The sequence below is a fragment of the Panulirus ornatus genome, chromosome 37 (assembly GCF_036320965.1).
Source record: "Panulirus ornatus isolate Po-2019 chromosome 37, ASM3632096v1, whole genome shotgun sequence".
In the NCBI taxonomy this organism is placed as follows: Eukaryota; Metazoa; Arthropoda; class Malacostraca; order Decapoda; family Palinuridae; genus Panulirus; species Panulirus ornatus.
Genome location: NC_092260.1, coordinates 14,607,592 through 14,631,497, shown reverse-complemented (window position 1 = coordinate 14,631,497; position 23,906 = coordinate 14,607,592). Strand labels below are relative to the sequence as shown.

Below are 23,906 nucleotides of genomic sequence, written 5' to 3'. Positions count from 1 at the left end.
ACATCAGGGGAGACTCAAGAGAGAAATATAACAGTCAGTTGATATAAAACGAAGAGATGTAGCTAGGACGCCATTTGGTACACACACACACACACACACACACACACACACACACACACACATATATATATATATATATATATATATATATATATATATATATATATATATATATATATATATATATATATATAAATATATATATATAATGACTGACATTTTTTGCCCCTCCTTAGCTACATGAAAAGACTGTAATATTTTTCTCTTTAATACTACACTGATCTATACTTCTCACATCTTTCCCACTATCACAAACAGCATCGAAGGGACACAGTGGTCTGCTGCCGTTTGAATTCCTTTTTAAGAACGGTGTCTTCGTTTATGAGAGACTAACACAGTGAACTTCTGTGAAGTGAGAGTGTGGTAGCATTACCCGCAGAGTAAGGTAAGCGTTCACAGGTAAAAACAAGTCAAGTGATAAAGGACGCATCAAATCTCAACATTATAGACGTACGCTACGTGAGGCAGACGCTTAACGTACGCGTGTCTACTGGCAGGTCATGACTTAAGACCTCGGAGCATATGATACACAGATTATGTACGTGTTTGGTTTACTAGGCCAGAACTCTTCTAAACAAAGTCTGTTATTTCATCCTACTTTTACGTCCGGAAAGCAATACTTGTAAGGTAAAATATACGTAATTCTACAAAATTAGAATCTAGAATGTCATGACACAACTAAACTGCCAGATTATGTAAAATATTCTTAAAGTCTTATACTTCTAAATATAGGTAAAAAACATTTCAATTCCTTGTTTGATTAAACTAATACATATGATATATCCGATACCTATGTCTTATTGAATAAAGGAATATAGATATTTCACAAATATAATACTAGACGCAATGTCTTTCTTACCTAACCACAACCAAGTCAAACGACTATAAATGAACTTCCCTTGTATTATAAAATGAGTCAGTGTTTAGAAAAGCACACTATTTACATTTACAGTATTTCTAAACTAACACATGGCTATGTCCACCACTACAGTGCGTCACATCTGTCTGCCACATCGCTGTTGTGTGTAAACTCTGTTCATTCACATTTTACCGTCACAGACCGAGTAAGTCTTCCTAAAATAATATCTTAATAAAAGAAAAAAAGGGGACACACTGGCCAGCTCCTTTATAAGTTATATAACAGTCCAATAGCTTAGGACAGCCACAAGATGACGTGCATTCCAAACTGCAATAGCAAACAGTAATGTTATCGTATCAGAGGGAGGAGAGAGAGGGCAGGGTGTCCGTGGTGAGAGGAGGCGAGATTACAAGCAAGGTGACAGTGAGGAGGAGGAGGAGGAGGAGGAGGTCATCACAGGAATGAGTGTATGCGAGGGAGGAGTACCCGAGGTGATGGTGAGGTAAACGCATCTATGGTGATAACATTATGAGTGATGGTGAGGGAGTACCCAGGTCCATATCAACAAGGGAGAGTGTACGAGACGCCAGGGATGAGGTGCACAAGAGGCCCGTGTTGTGTCCGGGGATGGTCCGCGACCCTCTTGGCTCGCTAACCTCTACGTATTAATAGCGATGATGTGGGCTCAGAGCTGGGCCGGCTATACCCGGGTATGGTGACATCTCCCCCATCTCTACCCCCCTCCCCCCTTTCCCCAGCCTACAGACGTCATCTAACTTATCAAATATTTTCCCTCGCAGTTTCCTATCTCAATCTCTCTCATCTTCCTCATCTGTTATTCATCAACCTTTTTCGCCTCGTCCCTTTTCGTCTTCTCGACACCTAATAGTATTAATCTTCGCCTGGTACACTATTCTCGACTGCCCTTTACGTATGTCTTCTCTCAGCTCTTACCACTCTAAAGTGTTCCTCCCTGAGTCGGCTTTAATAACATATCTATTACACCGTTGTAAGGGTGATACAGCACCCATCTCCCCTACTGACTTGTCCCAAGGTGCGTTCTGGTATACCCCGACACCAGAATCTCTTAGTAGTGGAAGGGTAAGGATCTATGGTACGCTGGCTTGCTTAGCTTTGACCGACAACTGAATGATCAGGTCAGAGATGACATTAGCATACCAGAGTCGCACGGTCGTACTGGAGGGTCGTACCGTCGTGCGCAGAGGGTTATATCATTGTGCTTAAGGGTCGTACCGTCGTGCTCAAGGGTAGTACCGTCGTGCTCAAGGGGAGTATCGTTGTGCTTAAGGGTCGTACCGTCGTGCGCAGAGGGTTATGACATTGTGCTTAAAGGTCGTACCGTCGTGGTAAAGGGCCGTACCGTCGAGATCCGTACCGTTGTACTCGAGGGTTGGACTGACTGTCTTGTTCAAGAGAATAACAAAGCGAGTCCGGCGGCAGGACAAACCCCCCCTCTCAGTACATCTCACCAGGTGTCTCCCTCAACAGTGAAGTCTAGGCATTACCACCTTCTCTGACACAGTTCCTTACCATATTCCTTCCCCCTCCCCACCTTGTATAATACAATGAATATCTCTGATGTAAAAAACAAAAAAAATCTTCACAATGTATGAATAACAATGCTCGTGAATATGCAAAATGCTCGTGAGCGCAAAATGTAAGTTCGTGAAAGTGAAATATGAACGAGGGTCATCATCCCGCGGTTAGGTCCATCTTTGTAAACAGTTTACCCAAGATCTGACGGCCAGAGTCGAGGGTTTGGGTGAGGAAAACTTTTCACATTAGATACTCTACTTACAACATACGTTAACATCCTGGTTTTTTTCATGTTTTCATTCCACCATCTCTCATATATATATATATATATATATATATATATATATATATATATATATATATATATATATATATTTTTTTTTTTTTTTTTTTTTTTTATACTTTGTCGCTGTCTCCCGCGTTTGCGAGGTAGCGCAAGGAAACAGACGAAAGAAATGGCCCAACCCTCCCCATACACATGTACATACACACGTCCACACACGCAAATATACATACCTACACAGCTTTCCATGGTTTACCCCGGACGCTTCACATGCCTTGATTCAATCCACTGACAGCACGTCAACCCCTGTATACCACATCGCTCCAATTCACTCTATTCCTTGCCCTCCTTTCACCCTCCTGCATGTTCAGGCCCCGATCACACAAAATCCTTTTCACTCCATCTTTCCACCTCCAATTTGGTCTCCCTCTTCTCCTCGTTCCCTCCACCTCCGACACATATATCCTCTTGGTCAATCTTTCCTCACTCATTCTCTCCATGTGCCCAAACCATTTCAAAACACCCTCTTCTGCTCTCTCAACCACGCTCTTTTTATTTCCACACATCTCTCTTACCCTTACGTTACTTACTCGATCAAACCACCTCACACCACACATTGTTCTCAAACATCTCATTTCCAGCACATCCATCCTCCTGCGCACAACTCTATCCATAGCCCACGCCTCGCAACCATACAACATTGTTGGAACCACTATTCCTTCAAACATACCCATTTTTGCTTTCCGGGATAATGTTCTCGACTTCCACACATTTTTCAAGGCTCCCAAAATTTTCGCCCCCTCCCCCACCCTATGATCCACTTCCGCTTCCATGGTTCCATCCGCTGACAGATCCACTCCCAGATATCTAAAACACTTCACTTCCTCCAGCTTTTCTCCATTCAAACTCACCTCCCAATTGACTTGACCCTCAACCCTACTGTACCTAATAACCTTGCTCTTATTCACATTTACTCTTAACTTTCTTCTTCCACACACTTTACCAAACTCCGTCACCAGCTTCTGCAGTTTCTCACATGAATCCGCCACCAGCGCTGTATCATCAGCGAACAACAACTGACTCACTTCCCAAGCTCTCTCATCCCCAACAGACTTCATACTTGCCCCTCTTTCCAAGACTCTTGCATTTACCTCCCTAACAACCCCATCCATAAACAAATTAAACAACCATGGAGACATATATATATATATATATATATATATATATATATATATATATATATATATATATATATATACATAATTTCTACAGGACCAATTTTTATGAGTCTCATTATACGAACCAATTAGATGAGATAAACTCTTCACACTGCAGAACTTGCTGGTGACTGAGCAATTGGACTTTACCCTCCCATACTGAATTCTACTTTTGTATACATTGCACACGGTTCCTCCACGTGGCAATGAGGAGGCATCACATCTTGGTCATAGGGCAGGACAGACGTGTAGATGAAACTATTGTGGGTGAGTACTGGGGTCGTCGGAAACTGAGATTCTTTCACCTGACACCCCGATCCCCTGCAGTGTGGCTGCAGAAGCGAGGCTCGGTGGATGTTGGGATCGCTTCCGTAATACATCTGCCGCCGTCATATCTCCTCCAAGTCCAGGAGCCAGACACGACGATTCATGTCGAATACAGAGGACAGGCCCGGCCGTTTACACACACAAGAGGTCCACGCCAGGCAGGGATCTGGCGAGTCTAGCAACGAACTGATGATTTACGTATCATCCACCGGAGGAACGGAGACAATAATGCCCTAATGTTCAGTGTAATTTCTCTGGCCCTGATACGGCCAAGGTCTGAGTCTCATGCTCTTCCTGTGAGTTCAGCATGTGGAGGTTCTCGATATCGCAATCAAGTCGAGCACTGTCATGAGACTTCCTACACCGTCGGGATAACGCAAAGGGGTATGATGGCTGAGCGTGAGGCGGCAACAGGTTTACAGTCATACCACCTCGCCTCATGCACTCAACGTGGCCAACATTACCACCAGCCTCCGCCAGAGTTTGCAACACTCCCAGGACTTTAATGTGCAGGAGACACTCTCTCACTGACACCTGAAGATCTATCTACCGCTACAGGCAAAGTGTACTTCAGAAATATCTCACGTCCTTGGCTCGCATGTATTCTTAGCGTCACGCACAACAGTTTTAGCAGCTTGGGAAGACTTTCGCTGTTGACTGAAAAGGACTAATCAATATACAAGAGAGGTCCTGTCTCGCAGAAATATCCCCTTGTACATTTCTTTGGCAAGTAATACGATTTCGCAGGTTTCCAGCCATTCTAAGCATGGGCTGTATGCCTAGCAGGAGCGTATGTGGTCTCAGAATTATCTGTAACACCTGCAGAAGGTGTCAAAGATCTTCCGTTCTGGTGTTTATAACTTGACGTTGACGGCCTTACCGACTCTGGCAGTTGACAGACGTACAACCCAATTTACCAACCCAACAACGTGGTATATAATCCATGCCATTGAGCAATTTTCCTGTGAATCGTAGGATTTGAGACTAATGGTAATTTTTTTGCTGTTGATAACCAAAGAAGCCGAAACTTTGTACTGACGGTTCAAACCTACATCATAAGATTTCTGATGTACTAACAGAGGAAAGCCATCATATCCAGTTACTTCAGTCTAAAGTAAATAACCTGATTTACGCGTTGTATATAGGTTTTCATGCTGACGACAGCTATTGGTCAACAAGCCAAAACCCCGTACCATAGATCAAACTAAGCACGAGAACATCATTCATGTGATGTACATAATACAGGTTCTAGCTGAACAGGTGGCAGGTGGTGGTATAGTGCAGGGTCTAGCCGACCAGCTGATGGCCCCACACTCGGTTATCAGCATCTGTGGGCCAGGTGATGGCCAGCACCTTGGTTATCAGCATCTGTGGGCCAGGTGATGGCCAGCACTTTGGTTATCAGCATCTGTGGGCCAGGTGATGGTCAGCGCCCTGCCCACCGGCAGCCGTGGTCAGGTAATGGGCGGGCCTGAGGTGAGCACTTCGTCTCGTAAACAATGGTCGCTTGTGGCTCCGGCCACTGCCGTCCTTGATAGCGAGAGGTGGGTAAGTATACACTCGCATGTGATGTCACTCCCATTTGTTGCTTTGGCAAAGTGAGGGGGGTGGAGGAGGACTAAGACTTGAAGGGAAATGGTGGAAGGGAATGGGGATGGAAGAGAGAGAGAGAGAGGAAGTAGAGAGGAGTGGAGAGACTGTGGTCAAAAAGAGAAAGGTATGGTCGAGATTACAGGGTAGATTATGGCAGGAAGGAGCGGGCGTTGGGTCCCGCTGAATGGTGCAGAGAGGATTCAATATGACACGAATATCATGATACACATCCACACACTATGCATACCAACTCACAGGTACATACGTAAACATACACATTGTTAAAGACAGTCGAAATATACAGTACCAAATTATACTCAGTATTTCACTTCTTAGTTCTAGATTTACATGTGTATATATGTATATGTCTGTGTATGTATACATATATGTTGAAATGTATAGGTATGTATATGTGCGTGTGTGGACGTGTATGTATATACATGTGTATGTGGGTGGGTTGAACCATTCTTTCGCCTGTTTCCTCGCGCTACCTCGCTAACGCAGGAGACAGCGACAAAGTATAATGAATATAAATGAAAATAAACAAGAATTTTGGCGAGACGAAATCTACTCACGATGACTTACGAACTATGTTAAAATGATATTCAATCATCATATCTTAAGAAGTTGGCCAAGATGCAATTTTATTCCCCATTCCTAACCAACAATGATGATACGAAACTTACTCATCATAACCTAAGACCTGTGAGATTTACTCACTATAACTTACGAATTATGGAGATGAAATATACTCATTCTAACTTAACACCTACGGTGACTAAATCATACGTTGGACACACTATGCAGCTGATCATATTGTGTATTCAGGACTCGAGAGTCTCAAAGGCACTGCTGTATAGCATGTCATACGACAATAAAACATGTGTACCTTATCAAACGCAAGCACGTATGGCATTGGATTCAACATCGAGCAATTTACCCACGGTCGATGGTGTTCCTGTATCTATAATTCTCCTTAATTTTATCTGCATCTGCGTTATTAAATCCAGATGTTTCTCCGCCGACAGCTCTTATCATAAACAAACATAACGCAGGGGAAAAAAAAAATTCCTCTTCTTAAACCCTGACCGACAACTGATGGTAACAGTCGTTTCCAATCGTACATCATTCTGGCAACATGGCACCACAAGCTCAGGAAAGTAGGTCAACTTATCTCTCGCAATCATGCCATATTTTTTTTTTTTTCCCCTCTCGTGTTATGTCATTCTTCTCTTACAATGGAGAGAGAGAGAGAGAGAGAGAGAGAGAGAGAGAGAGAGAGAGAGAGAGAGAGAGAGAGAGAGAGAGAGAGAGAGAGGACCTCATTAGCAAGCTTGGAATACCGAACATTCTCTTCAACACAGCTACAGTCTACACCGGCGCCAGTTCCCGAGACTACCGCGTCCCACAACCGTAATGATAAATGTGACATTAGTAAAACTGACTGGACGTACATTAGCGACCGACGGCCACAAACTGGATGGAAATAGCCGACACAAGTACACGGACATGTAAGGCCTCGGCCAAGATCCTTTGCCAAAAACTTTCGGTCGACGAAATATAGAAAGGTTTACATTTACCAGAGGAGAGTCTTCTTTAACACGGAGGGTGCGACTGTTCTACTGTGGGATCCGAATTTCTTGTAGATTATTCAAGCCGCGGGTCTAATGATTTGCCTGTCAAACCCAAAGCGATGATTTCGACCGCTATTTGAACCTAGCACGAGATTATATTTAGATTATCTGTTTATGTCTTGAAAGCGATCCAAGCTTTACTTGTGGATGTTTCCCCTTTCATGTTCATGAGAGAGAGAGAGAGAGAGAGAGAGAGAGAGAGAGAGAGAGAGAGAGAGAGAGAGAGAGAGAGAGAGAGAGAGAGAGGCCAAATATCGTTGGCTTATCTTTCAGATCATGATTACTGCCCAACTTCTTGTCACAATTTACACCTGGATTCAGCCTCAATCTAACGTTCTGTTCAAATACATGTGATGTACAAGCAATTTTCCCTAGCTGAACTAGTGCAGTAAAAGCGGTGAGTACGTAAAGTGATTGGTTCAAATAAAGTCGACTGTATCAAGGTGGTTCATGAGCCCCATTCATTAATTCATCTATACAAAAAATCATTATCTTTGTGTCTTTTTCGGCAATTGTATTATTCAAATTTATTCAAATCAAGTCATGGACAAGTGAACAGTCTCCAGGCCACAAACAGTCTTCAGTCATGAAACGAACGGTCTTCAGTCCAGGAACCATAACATACACGTCATGTACACAACAACGTGACACAGTATAAATATCTAATGTAATTCAGAGCTTATCTGCTACACGAACGTGCCACTGTTATCCAAAGCGTACATCAAACAAACCATTATGTACTTACACTCATGTCAACACCTACGAAGTCATTTATTGGAATCATTATAATTCATGGCTTCGATGGCTTGTTTGGCTGGTGATTTGGGCTTCACGATTGGCGACTGCGAGGGCTAATGAGGCCATCAACATCACGTTATAATTCCCAGTCGAAAAAAAAGACATCATTTTCAAGTGGTCAAGATAACATCAAATGGCCATACACGCTCTCACTCCGCATACGTAGCTATGTAGTATCCGAATGCAGTTGGAATTTAGTTACTCTTAGTGATGGACGATTTAGATCTACCAAGTAATCTAACACTGTACAGGAGACTGAGTATAAGAAAGATATACAATTTTACGGACATCAAAGTACCAGACCAATGACATCATTTTCTGAACGGTACGTGAAGAAAACGAAAACCCACTCATACCACACACAATTTTTGTTTTGTCTATATAACCCTCTACGACCCTTTTTACGGGGCCTCTGATGCTCCAAGGCTGCGATTAATAGTAGTGAAACGATGGACTCCTTTGGAATGAGAAGTACCTCAACGAGACTGCTCGTTTTTTCTCTCTCACGGACGATGATACAAACTCGCAAAGGTCCGTTCGCATCAGAAGTGATATATATATATATATATATATATATATATATATATATATATATATATATATATATATATATATATATATGAATCACCTCAAGTAGAGAGCAGGTAAGGAGTTAACTGGGAAGAGATGCTCACAACACCATGTAACTCCTAGCCATGATTCCTCCAAACTGAAGGAAAAGTCATAAAGCACTAACCAAACTAAGGTTACAAATAAAAGCCTCACAGGAAACACAGGCGTTTTAGGAAGCGTCACTTAATAAGAGGCTCCGTTGACGAGACGCAACACCGTATACTTCACGCTGCACTTTTCATGGCGAGCAAATTAGAGCTAGGCTAAGGCACCACGGAGCGAGGAGGACTCCAACGACGCTCTGGGCCTCTCCACACACGACGAGGTTCGGGAAATGCATCAACGTTGTTACTCCAACCTGCCTCTCTTGTGGACGCCTGAGCGACCGTGATAACATCCACAATACGACCGTCAGTGGACCCCTAAACTGGGCTGATACCAATTGTGATTTATAAGATATTTGGTTACTTAATCATCCATGTTCTGTGATATTTACATCTCGATATGATTCTCTACATTCACACCTCCATACTACTCCTGCCTTGACTGCCTTATCTACTCAAGGCCATTCATAAGTCAGCGAGACGAAACACAGACACACACAAACACAGACACACACATACACTACAGCACCTCAACAAAAGATTTATACAACAGACGAGCAGCCAGACACGCAACCACTTCACTGTGTATACTGATGGGCTCGAGACCTATCAACCTGTGCAGGTTAGCAGACCCGGATCTGTAACATCTAAGCCAGATGGGTGAGAGATACACACACACACACACACACACACACACACACACACACACACACACACACACACACACTAGCCTTATGAGCTCACTAATAAGATTTGTGAGGATTTCTCCTTCAGTCGCCCATGATAATCACCGCAGTAAGCACCAGATCCAAACACATTTGGCAACCAGTTGTACAAAGATCATCATCTAATAATAGTCACGAGTACTATATATATATATATATATATATATATATATATATATATATATATATATATATATATACGTTAAACTGGCGGACATCTGTTTATTTACGGGATGAGTACACCTCTTGCCTCTTTGTGTGGCTCAGAGGACTTGAAAATATCTTTTGAAACATCCTGAGTGCCTCTGTGGATGTGTCGAAATATGATGAAACTAGTGATGGGATTTAGCGTGAAATATTGAAAACAGCCGTGGAAAAAAAATATATACTGGAACAACACAGAAGTATTGTCTAGGTTTGGTTGTGTCAACACAATCGTTCGTGACAAACTGAAGCGACAAAACACATGGAAGATGAAGAAAATGTTCTGACAAGAAGACAGGGAATGGATCGATGCCTAGGGGGAAAAAAAAAAGTTCACCTTAGAAAGTAAAGACTTGGAACGTATATCACAGAATGAACTTGACAGACGCTCTTGTTAGCCTAGCCTGGCCGCACTGGCATCCGCCGTCATTCACCATGGCCATCACAGGGTCACCTGGCACATACACTTCTCACAGGCCTCTTCAAACAAACACATCACGTCACTCGACACCTACAAGGACGCGTGAGGAGTGCCAGGGACCTTCAGACACTTCGAGAACGCTTCATCATCGAAATCAAGGGGAAAGCCTGGTCATGTTGGCTGCAGGTGTTGCTGTGTGGGACTTGGGTACATAACGCTGCTCGATGAATTCACTGCATAAGAGGAACCAGAGACATAATGATCTCAATATTCGCACCTATTTTCCACAATACATTGCTTTTCTATTTTCTCCTATAGATGGATCATTCTGAGGAGAGAAAGACAAGAAAAATAAGGCCCTCTGGAATTTAGATTAACTCACTAGACCCCTCGAGCACTTCTCTAAGGACGACTGTACGACTCGTAAGCACGACAAGGACGTCCTCTCCACGGACGAAGGTATGATCCTCGAGCGCAGCAGTACCAGGATATGGTAGACTGGTCTTTGACCTCACTCTTAAAAAAGGTAAGGTCAAAGGCCACATCCATCATACCTAAGGGCTGTAACGTCGTGCTCAAGGGGGTAAAGGTATGAAGTTCCTTTCTTGACGTATGAGTTACCTCCGATTCTTCCCTTGTAACTAAACACATTTTCCTTTTTTTTTTCCCTATGTTCGAGATTCCGAATATGGACAAATGTTTACATCGAGGGTAAGCCTTCAATGAAATATGAAGAGGGTTACAGAGAAGAGGACATTAAGAAAAGAGGAAATATATTCCATGACTTTTGGAGGCACTGGAATATCTACCATTTGTAGATGCAAGGCTTACTTGTCTGGAAAGATATAAACGGGTAAAGGGTTCCAGTGTTTCGCGGTGTACGGAGAATATATCATACACAGGAATCATATGACGCCGTAGCTTGCCGAGTGACTGAGTGGTCTCGGTTATGGGAGGGGAGAATGTGGGGAAGGGGAGACGGGTGGCACACAAGCAGCTTACAAAGACAACACTAATTCAGGAGAGAGAGAGAGAGCGCCATATGTAAACAGAGCAATGAGACTTTTATGACAAGAGTGAATTCTGTTTTAGTTTCAAGAGATGAATCAGGAGAATGCATGTTTCTGGATTGCCTGAAAGCGTTTGACACTATTCCACAACGAAGGCCGGTTAAGAAGCTGGATCATCTGGTAGCATTCAAGGGGATACTCCTTCTCTGGATAGAATATTACATTAGTGGGAAGGAACACGACACAGGTTAAAGGAGAGCCTTCAAACGGGTTGGGGACTTCAGTGGCGTGCCGCTAATCTTAGGACCACTGATCTTCTTGATCTCTGTAAATGACTCGTTAGATGACCGGGACTCCTACCCTGAACGTTTTACGATGACGCCAACCTCGTAAAGAGACGCAGAGAATCATGAAAACTGCTTTACCTTACCAGAGGACCTTCACAAACTCATAAGTCAGTCTGATTCGCGATCGATGGGATTCGAGTAACTGCAAAATAATAAGGATGGGACACAGTGAAAGAAGGCTTAGGTAAGCTACACGAGTCTTCTGTGTGAAAGGGACCTAAGTGTCAGCTCTGTATCTCTTCCCACGACAGGAATCATCAGGAGACTTGCTGAAAACCCAACTGTCTTCTAACAAATATCGGAATCACAGGTAAGTTTTTAGCTAAGGAAATGTAATGCAAATTGTTCATAACGCGTTAGTTCAAGGTAGCAAGGTAGTACTCGCTTCTCAACTCTGGTCACCACACTGAAAGTGGAACAAAGATTTATCTAAAAGGGTCCAGATGAGGCCATCAAAGCTGGTGCCTGAATTTGATAGATGAGCTACAGCGAGAACCTTCCATGGAAGAGAGAAGTGTGAGGGGTGACTTGATAACAACCTTTAGCTTTATAAACCAGTATGACGACGGAGACAGTTAAGTTCTTTTTGCGGTCCAGAGAGAGAGAGAGAGAGAGAGAGAGAGAGAGAGAGAGAGAGAGAGAGAGAGAGAGAGAGAGAGAGAGAGAGCAACCTGAGGTAATAACAAGCGAGGCAAGAACTTGCTACAACAAGTACGTACATTTTTAAAGTCAGGTTGATGGATGACTGCAACAAACTGACAAAAATGGCAAGTCACAAAATCTGAAAGAAAAAAGCCGTTTCACTGAGGGGGGAAAGGAGAGGAGATGCGAGCAGAACTCCCTTTCCGTACTATGCAAGTACTTCAATATTACGTGAGCAACTTTCCCCAGTTCACACCACACAACCCAGTGCAGTTCAGAGTGTGTGTGAGGGATACGTTTCCATCGTGGCCACAAAGACGGCGCGGCGCCGGTAGTGGGGGACGGCGGGAGGAGCCCACGCCTCACGGCCACCTGCCGAGCCAACCAGCCATCCGGTGGCTGCTATTGTCTCCTGATGGTGTACACACTCTCCTCGTCCAGGGTCACGAGGGAAGAACACTGACGACTGAGGAAGGAGGAAACCCATTCTCATGGCAGACGCTGAGGTGAGTGCAGAGCCAGTCCTCCAGCGGTGGGGCCCGTGGTCTACGCTCGATCTTCACGAGTAAGAGGGTCTTCGAAGGGGATGGTGAATGTGCACCACTTTCTGGCAGAGGAGTAACTTCTGACCATGTCTCACGTACGTACGTACGTGTGTGTGTGTGTGTATGTGTTGTGTGTGTTGTGTGAGTGTGTGTGTTGTGTGTGTGTGTGTGTGTGTTGTGTGTGTTGTCTGTGTGTGTGTGTGTGTGTGTGTAGGAGGCTGGGTAAGGGGAGGAGGAGGAGGGGTTGTGGGGTTGACGGGAAGGGGTCGTGACACCATCTCTTTTAGCGGGTCTCCCGCCCGTCCGGCAGCAACCCCACCTTTACCCCTTGGGGGGCGAGCGCCAGGATGATGGTGGTAGCGAAGATACACACACACTGGGAGTCTCCTGCCAAGTGTCACGGGCGGGGCGATCCGTGGTCTGCCAGTGACTCCAGCTCTAGGAATTCATGCCCTTGTGGCCACCAGTCCATCACATAACGGTTGCTGATACTGAAGCCATTGTTTCCTTCACAACTCCCCCCCAACCCACAAAAAAAATAAAAAAAATCATTTATACAACCATCCAAAAATCATTTATACAACCATCCAAAAATCATTTATACAACCACCCAAAAATCATTTATACAACCATCCAAAAATCATTTATACAACCATCCAAAAATCATTTATACAACCATCCAAAAATCATTTATACAACCATCCAAAAATCATTTATACACCCATCCAAAAATCATTTATACAACCACCCAAAAATCATTTATACAACCGCCCAAAAATCATTTATACAACCACCCAAAAATCATTTATACAACCACCCTTCTCATGTCGGGACAGTATCAGTCTAGAATCCCATTTCTTCTTCTTACTGATAACCTCCAGACGACGATGATAATGTAGGAGCAATCAATCAGACGTAGCAGTTGAAACAACGTTCGATATTCTCAAAGGACGGTTTATGAACCCTAATCACCGTTATCGTCATGTCAAGCGAGAGAGAGAGAGAGAGAGAGAGAGAGAGAGAGAGAGAGAGAGAGAGAGAGAGAGAGAGAGAGAGAGAGAGAGAGAGAGAGAGAGCACCTCCTCCCCCGTAATCTCAGACCTCAACAGGATCTCACGTCTCTCGTTTTTAAGTAGCAGCCAGGCGTCAGGTGCTGTTTACCAAACCCCTCCTCTCGCTGTTGACGGAGGAACTGGATCAAGTTGCTTTTCAACGTTTTCTTCACTTTTACTTACCACACACACACACACACACACACAGACACACACACACACACACACACAGAAAAAAAAGGTAAATACGTGATACATACGAGGTGTTAACACGTCGTGTGAGGCAGCTTTTTAACAGGCGAAGACGCAAAATCCAGTCAGGTTACCTTACCCCGCAAACAACCTGTTGTCCGGAAATTGGGAACTAGCGTAATGTGAGTATACCGAGGTGGTTCACAGTCAAACAGATCCTGATTTTCCTTTTTAACTTTTACTTCTTTTTCCTCTTTGACTATCAGTTTCCGGCCCTACCTACTTTTCTCTCTAGTTCTTGCTCCCGATACTGACATGATCACACATGGACGAAAGCACTGAGCCGGAGGCAGTGTGTGTGTGTGTACAGCTGCCCAAAACAATCACACTCTTAGGCTGAGGAGGAGGAGGAGCAAGGGGAGTGGAAAGAGTGGAGGAGGGGGTTGGTGGTGTTGGAGGAGGGACGGGCAGTGTTGGAGGGACGCCAACAATAGCCGCCAGGGCCACAGTGAGAAGGGGGGTATGTGCAGGGAGAGAGAGAGAGAGAGAGAGAGAGAGAGAGAGAGAGGGTTGTGAGGGAGGGAGTAGGGGCGTGTGTTGACTCCCTGCCTCCTTCAGGCAGGGTGGAGAAATGACGACGGGAAATGACGCATTACGGTATGACGCGTCGCCTCTCTCTATGTGTCACTCTTTATTTGTGGAGGACGTGGGAGTAATTAGTGTGGAGCTCCCTGGTGCAGTGAGTGGGTAAGGGAGGGGGAGAACCTGCAAGTGTGGTGGGGGACGGTGTCGTCCAGCTCTCACAGGGCTGAGTGTATGTGCGGGAGCAGTATACAGGACGAGGGAGATGTACACTGAAAGGAAGGAGAGAGAGAGAGAGAGAGAGAGAGAGAGAGAGAGAGAGAGAGAGAGAGAGAGAGAGAGAGAGAGAGAGAGAGAGAGAGAGAGAATAATGCAGCTATCCCCCCAAAAAAGAAGAAGAAAAAAAAAACTCCCGAGATGCAATACATCAACTGTTCATCCACTTCCTCGGTAAACTGAAAATGAATTAAGGTTAAGATGACGGCGAGGAAGGATGGAGAACAAAGAGTCGTACGGAAACAATGAAACACATGGACGACACTCAATACTCTCGCGTCTTCGCTGCCTACAACAAGGAATACAGAGGAACAGACGTAACCTAGCCACACACACACACACAGGGCTACCACATGCTTCACCTTCTTCACGCGCTTACATCGAACATCAAAGTACGCTTGGTTAGGGTCATTTGACTATGATATAATATTTTAACTATATATGGTATACTTAAAGAGTATATTTGGCAGGAGCTATAACTATAGCCGAGGGGAGGGGGGTCTAATATAGTCTAGGTGTGGGTCTTTCTGATAGTCTCGACTCTGTGATCTCACGATGCCTGGAACGCTTCCTTAAGATTCCACGTAGAGCAGTAACACAGGCCAACACGTGAGATGTAAATATGTCCGACCGCATCGTAGTATATAATATAACGTAACGTGAAACAGTGTGACATACCATAACACTGCAACGCATCATGAAACACAGCATAACGTACCATAAGATACAGTGTAACGTACCACGAGACTGTATGACGTACCATAACATCACAACGTACCATAACATAGTGTAACGTACCCCAGTTACTGCCAGGTGGAATATACGACCAGTCAGCTCGGTGAGGAACTGCTTCTTGTGCGGGTCGGAGAGGTCGGAGGGCCGTAGTCCGCGGTCCTTCAGCACGGAGGGCGTCGCGGGCTCCGAGAAACGGAAGTGGGCCGCTTTTTGGAGCGGCGTCCGCGTCTCCTTGTTACGGAAAGCTGTCTTTAACCCCACGAAGTTGCGGCCGCTGTTCTCAACGATACCGAAGGACCCTCGCCGGGGACCATAGCGATCCGGGGAGAACATGGTCGTCTTACACTTGGCTACGGACACGACACAAATGGCCAACACTCGTTACTGTTCGTCCAGTAGTTTATCTTTCTAGTCACAGGCTCAGACACCCGTCAACAAACTGATGGTCAAGTCGGTTCACCGCAATGGTCAGGTAGTAAGAGCAGCGGGCAGAGCCATGCCCGTGGGCCGGCCACACCTGCCACAGCACATAGAGGCTGCTGGTGAGACGCTGGTGGTTCTGGGACCTTCACAACACTGCATCGTCACCAACACAGGGAGCCGCCCACCCCTCACGGTCGCCTTCCTCCCGTAGCGCCAGCTGACCCAACTTTCCTGCGGGGTTACGGAGTTAGGATCACGGTAGAGGCGAGTCTACGAGGCCCGGCCGATAGGTGTAAGTGGCCAGATAATCGTGAGGTTTGGCAGGCAGGAGGCAAGCATGGGAGCCTTCGTAGGGGACTCCGGCAACTGAGGTCGATGGTGCTATTCTCGGTCGCTCATCTTTTACGGTGCCAAGAGACGGCAGGTGTACGCCCACTGCCACCCACCTGCTGCAGCTCAGCAGCACCACCCACCTGCTGCCACCAGCGGCACCACCCACCTGCTGCCATCAGCAGCACCACCCACCTGCTGCCATCAGCGGCACCGCCCACCTGCTGCCATCAGCGGCACCACCCACCTGCTGCCACCAGCGGCACCACCCACCTGCAGCCGCCCAGCAGCAATACCCACCTGCTGCCACCCAGCAGCACCATTGATCTGCTGCCACCAGCAGTACCACCCACCAGCTGCCTCCTAGCAGCACTAACCTCCTGCTTCCATCCAGCATTACCACCCACCTGTCGTCGCCCATCAGCACCACCCACTTGATGCCGCCCAGCCACACAATTCACCTGACATCATTCGGCAACATCACCCCAATGCTGTCATCCACCACACTACCCACCCATCGCCGCCCATCTGACAAAGCGTAATTATCAAATACGTCCATTTACCCAGCCTTTCTGGTCATGTAAATGTCATTCTGTTTCTTTTCTTATGTTGACTGTGTTCGATCAACCTTACCTGATTCAACACCTTTAAGAGTCTCCTCCTTTAAAGGTTTCCTAAGACGTGCGATTTTCCTTCTACTAACACCCTGTAACCCACAATACTGCTAACTACTGATCACACAGCTTCTCTAACGCACCCTGTCCTTAACTAAATTTCGTAACATCTTTGCCTGGCGTCTATGTGCTACCCTCCCATTATCTTTACGTATTATTAACTCGCATTAAGGTATGGCTGGGTTACCACCACTTGCTCTGAACCAAAGACCTTTTTATACCCAAATCCCTGTGAGAGCCTATTAAAAAAGACCCTTAACGTCAACTCAGATTACATCATAAATTTGCCGCCGCTGAGCCCAGTCTTGGCCCAGGCGACACACGAGTGCTATATCTGACTCAGCGCTTGGGTCTACGAAACGTGACTAATATGCTGGTACACTGGCAGTACTCCCTCCTCCTCCTCCTCCTCCAGCGGAGGGTGACTGTGCACCCTCTTCATCAGTACAGGATTCTCGTATCCTTAGGCAACAGTTTGAGTTAAAACATTTATCTCGCACACCACGAGATGCTAGTGATCTGTGAGTGATCGTAACTGCCAATCACAGAGTCTGTATTGGCGTACAGTATGTTGTGGTGAGGTACTCCCAGCTATTCCGGCTACGTCCAAAGTGGATGTGTCAGTACGCCGCTATGGCGATGCGCTCTCTGAGGTCTTCCGACAAAGAACCACTGTGGCCTCTGTAATCCTATTGCCCTACCGCTCACAGAATGAGCATGGGATGCACGGTAACCTAACCGGTAATAACGGCACGAGTAAAAAATATGGGGACGAGGCCCCCAGCTCCTCCAATCCCCCCGTTGGCGCTTAGCGGGTGGTTGAAGAGTGATCTGTCGGGGGCGAGCGAGCGCAACGTATGTCTAAATTCATGATCATTCACATCACCAGCTCTCGGCTGCTTGACCTGTGTCCAGGTAGTGATGGCTAGCGTCAGATGTTATAGCAAAGTGCCACGGAAGGCACCATGCCAGGGGAGCGTAGTGCCACGGGAAGTACCCTTCCATGGGAACGCACAGTGCCATGGGAGGCACCCTGCCATGGGAGTGGAGTGCAATGGGAAGCAGCCTGCTATGGGAACGTGCACAGTGTCATGGGATTGAGGCCACCAAGGGATGCATTATTATGGGAGGCAGCCTGCCAGGGGAGGGAAGGAGGGAGTGCCTATAACCAGCCCTGTCATGACGTGACACAGGAAAATAAACCAGGAACTGAAGCGTCCTGAGGGGCCCGACCCTCACCTGTCTGTCGCTATTGCTGATACGGAGTGGTGGATGAAGGACCAGCCGACGTGTATGCACGTGCCTCACGTCACTAAACTTGAATCAGATGCTACGTATATATCATCCCCCGTGAAGGCCTGTCTGGTATGATGGATTATTTGATCATTTAGTCGTCAACAGCCACGAAGGAATGAATGAAATGCTGCTAGTAGTAGCACTTGGAGACTTCTTCATAGGAAAACATACTTCTTTCTTTCTTTCAAACTATTCGCCATTTCCCGCATTGGCGAGGTAGCGTTAAGAACAGAGGACTGGGCCTTTGAGGGAATATCCTCACCTGGCCCCCTTCTCCGTTCCTTTTTTAGGGGAAAAAAAAAAAAGAGAGGGGAGGATTTCCAGCCCCCCGCTCCCTCCCCTTTTAGTCGCCTTCTACGACACGCAGGGAATACGTGGGAAGTATTCTTTCTCCCCTATCCCCAGGGATAAGGAAAACATACTACGAGTCATATATAATCCTAAAAGACTAAGACGTGGGTGCGATACTTCGTCTGAAATAATTTTGATAGATTTATGAAAAATTGAAATATTCTTTCTGAAGGAAAATGAAATGTATGATTCATACTAAATATAGCAACGTCGAACGTCTTTACAGGGGAAACTTGTTTTCTACACCGCAGTCAGACACAGAAAACGAAAATAACTTTCCTTCAGCTGAAAGAGAAAATGTCTCGGCGAGACCCATAAAAGATGGAAATAATCCAGACGGAATAAAACTGGTAAACAGTTCTCTCCGACGAGACGGTCACGACTTCAATTTTTCCAACCTAATTCTGGAGCTAAGGAATCGTCCTCACACAAACCACCTCGACAAGCACTTTGCCCCCTCCCGCTCGTTTTAAGAGCAGGTCTATTTTGGTGAAAACGAAATTACATTAACCGGAAAAGCAAGGCTATCTGTCCCTCCCAACATCTTACATTGCAACAGCCAGATGGGAGAGAGTCAAGTAGGGAAACTGCGCTGAGAGGGACAATGACCAGAATACATAAGCGAGGTAGTTTCTGTTGTAGACAATTATGTCTGAAAAAGGGGGAAAATGTGTATTTCTCGTATTCAATGGATTCTTTTTCTCTCTCTTCTCCAAGTTGCGGTCATCTATGAATGAAAAGGATCTACTGTACACAGTCCGCTACAAGAGGATCATCCACTGTTTGATGTATCTAAAGAGGATCCACTGTACAATCCACATGAGGTGGATCTACCATAAAAAATAAAGGCTTAGATATCATCTCTCCAAGTCATTACCTTCAGCACGAATGTCATAAAGTAACCAATGCTTCCACCTGGTTGGGTGGATATTTGAGCTGTATGCCTAGCCACCGCCAGACTCGGTGAGGCCACCAGCATTAAAATACAAAGCAATAATATATCGCGTAATACTTTCTTAATACATCACAGAAACATCTAAGATGACAACCTTTCGTCAAGTAGTACGTGTGACCCATTACCATTATCCTTGGGGAGAATAATATTTACTCAAACTGCAGACATTTAGTACTCTCAGCTGGGGAGACTTAAAAGCCACATCCATGTTTTTCTCTTCAGAAAAACTCACAAGTAACTTACAACCGACGGGAAGAACAACGTGCCAATAAAATTGTAAAAAAAAATATACCACAAATATCTTACTGGTTTACAGCCTTAAAAAAAAAAAAAAAAACCTTAAAAATCTTCAAAATCATGTCCGTTACTACTATCCTGACATTAGTAATGGAAGATATATATATATATATATATATATATATATATATATATATATATATATATATATATATATATATATATATAACTAACGTGCTAGGCTTATTCGTATGTAGGTGAGCCGTGGTGGGGTTGGCAGAGAGGAGGGTAGATAGTCATGGTGCTAATTATAACTCAGTATAGAGGTTATGGGAGGGCCAAGAGGGGTTGACGGGGTGGCTGCCTGCCTCTCCCAACCAATTACTCCCTCCTCCTTCCCCACCACCACTCCGTCCTTCCCTGCCCCTCATTACACAACCACCTTCGAGCATCAGCTCCTCTTCTCTTATCTCCTTTTTCCTCCTCGATATACCGTAACCCACTGTACCGTAGAGTGCACCGGTAAAATACATACACACGCTCACGATCCAGACCACTGTGCACTGTACTCTAGTCCCGAAAATGATTAGCCCGTTATGTAAAGAACCTATGTTTTTCACTGTACAGCACGCATGTTGTTAAATTACGTAGTACGTATGTTATGAATATGTACTGTACCTATGTTGTTAAATTATGTAGTACGTATGTTGTTAAATCACATAGTACATGTTGTTAAATCACATAGTACATGTTGTGAAACTGCACAGTACGTGGGTTATTACACTGTACATGCTGTATATTGCTAAGTCGTACAATACCCATGTTGTTAAACTGTACATAGCGCATGCTCAAGTGTACAGTACCTATGTTAAACTGTACAGCCCAGTTGTGATGATCTATGCAAATGAATACTGAAGGATAAGAAAAAATTTGATCCGTGAAGTCAGTCGCAAGCGCTAACCTTGCATGATAAAAAGTTATGAATGACCGCATGTACAGTGGCCTCAAATTGTCATGGAACACCTGAAGAAGGTGTTCAAGGCCTTCGGCTGATAACGACGATCATAAAGACCCCTGACAGTCGATAGTCCAATGACATTCATGCATCACTCCGCTTCGCTGCCCTTGTCATGTCTTCATCACTCATGTTCTTCCTAAGTATACTATGTGATCGTCTGCACTCTCGACAACCTACCCGTCATATATTCAAATGGTAATCACTTTCGATTTAAAAAAAAAAGGAGATCTGAGAGAGATCTCTCGTCCCCCTCCTCCCCTCCAGATTTCTTAAGTCCTATGTCATCATCAATGAAAGAAACATTCGGTTTGAAGTTATGCAAAACCTTGATATCTTACGAGTTATGATGTCATAGCAAGTTCTTTATTATCGAGTTATGGAGAAAATACTTCGTCTACACGTTACATGGTTCGGGGTTTCCTCATATAAGATCTTGTATGATTATTTCTCCAAAAGGTACACAGAAATGTCTTTGACAGACAGGTGGGTACCCATGACTTCATCACTTCCCTACACAGAAATATCCCACCACAGAGTTGTTTACAACACTTCGGTATACATAAATAATAACGAGTTTCATGCAACAGTCGGCTTTTCCTGAACGTCTGACAGGGTGGCGCAGGTGAGGCCACGCACCAACTGTCGCACCACGGGGTGATTAATGTGTCACCTTAGTTTTGCACCAGCCTGTAGCGACCTTGAGGAAAACACATACACTACCTCAGCACCGCCAGGGCCCCCCCGACGCGACGAGCCGGGATACCTTTCGCGCTTTGTGTTTCCTGCGGTGTTGCGTCACAATCACAATCATAATGTGTTTCGCTAGGCTTATATAAATACTCCAGCAGGAGTGAGAGAGGCCAAGTGTATGTGTGCCTCACCGCCGACTTGCCTGACAACTTGGCAAAAACTGGTAAATCATTTGTCAACGAAAGCTGTTTACACTGCCTAACCTCCGTCATCAGATTCAATACCATTTTTACGCACAATAAACTTACGAAATCGTTGTTCTTTTTTTTTTTTCTGGCTATACGTAATGAAACACTTTGCCTGCCCACATGGACGATGTACCCTATCAGGGAATAATACAACAAGGTATTTTTCATCATCAATGAAAACCGTGGTTGTAAAGGAAGAGATCTGACCATGTGACTCAGGTTAAACAGGCACATTACATCTACTTCAGTCTCCTTCACTGATCGTTGTCAACATATAGACTCGCTGCCACCGCAAGTCGAAAAGAGGCCCTGTACGGAGCTCGACCGTGTTATACTTAAAGAAAACGTCGACGATTATACGTGGAGAAATCACAAAGCGAGTAAGCAATAAGGAAACAGTTAACCATAGAACGGAAGATGACAAGCAGGAGTGTCTGAACTGAGTGGTTTTAAGTAGGTCGGAGGAGAACGTTAGCTGCGCCCGTCGTTGCCAAGTGCCCGGTGTTGACTACGCTGCGTCCTTGCTGAGGAATTTACATAAACAGTTGCAGTTGAGAGCCCCCGAAAAAGATATTCATACTTACGTGTTATTATTAAATCCCTTCTTGCTCTATTTGGACAATGGGTTCTTTCTAGCTACTTGTCAATGAACAGCTTTCACAATATATATATATATATATATATATATATATATATATATATATATATATATATATATTTTCTTTTTCCAAAAAAAGGGACAGAGAAGGGGGCCAGGTGAGGATATTCCCTCAAAGGCCCAATCCTCTGTTCTTAACGCTACCTCGCTAATGCGGGAAATGGCGAATAGTTTGATAATAATAAATATATATATATATATATATATATATATATATATATATATATATATATATATATTGTGAAACCTGTTCATTGAGAATGGGAGTAAAAAACAATGGCAATGTATGGAAAAAAGTGTAAACACTGTACGAGCGTCAGCCTACCTTGGGCAGGATACGGGCGAGGAGCGGGATGCCCTCAGGGATCTCGATGGGAGACAGGACGCCGGGAGACACGTCGCCGTTGGTCATGCTGGGCGGGATCGTCGGCGCCTCCACCTGTTGGGCACACAGTGTACGTTACGTCCAGCCGACACAGTCCACGATTCAGTAGGAAGGGACGTTTGAGACAAATGCATGTTTAACCCAGTGTCTTCGGAAGACAGGCCAGGAAGGGTAAGATGAATCAGACCCAAAACAGGATAGAGACACAGATGTCTGGACTTTAAAAGGCAGATCACGTAAGGGCAGAAAGGATTTCGCCGAGGACGAGGAATGTAAAAGGGGTATCTAAAGAACTTGGCACTTTCCGTGAAGGACGCTAATGGAAAATCCAGATGTGTACACTAACCTGAAGAGAAGGAAAACCTTCAGAAAGTATCCAACGAAGAAATATACTAAGAACTCACCTGCGAAAATCATGTAACAAAGGAAGTAGCAGTAGCTTAGTCGGGTGGGCATCCTCATTGCTCAGACGGGTAAAGGCAAAGGGTTGGTCGGGTCATGAAGACCGTCAAGTTATAAGCACCATACATAATAAATCTGTAACTACTTCAAGTGCTAAAATCAATTCCAGGAGTACAAGCAATTCTTATCATGAATTCAGCCATTGCTAGGAAGCTGGAGATAACAATGAAATTCCTCATGACTATTGAGGAACGGGACCTTGGAGTTTAAGAATTTGGGAGAAAAATGTCGAAGGAATCTTGGGAGTTCAGTTGAGGAAAGCAAAGAGTCGAAGAGTGTAGGAAGGGACGGCAGGTCCTGGCTCTTGGTGCTCAACTCATTTACATTACTGCCAATCAAGACTTACAAGGAAAAGACCCCCGGGTTTTACATAGCGGGAGATAACTTAGAAATCCAAAGCTGAT

At 44.9% G+C, this 23,906-nt stretch overlaps 1 protein-coding gene across 1 annotated transcript in view; it reads right to left on the bottom strand.

The window, feature by feature from the left end:
* The window catches only part of LOC139760514 (uncharacterized), a 181,762-nt gene that overhangs the window by 69,668 nt on the left and 88,188 nt on the right, over positions 1 to 23,906 (bottom strand). Inside the window, 1 exon segment of the mRNA XM_071683808.1 lies at positions 22,981 to 23,094. Coding sequence (XP_071539909.1) covers positions 22,981 to 23,094 — 114 coding nt within the window.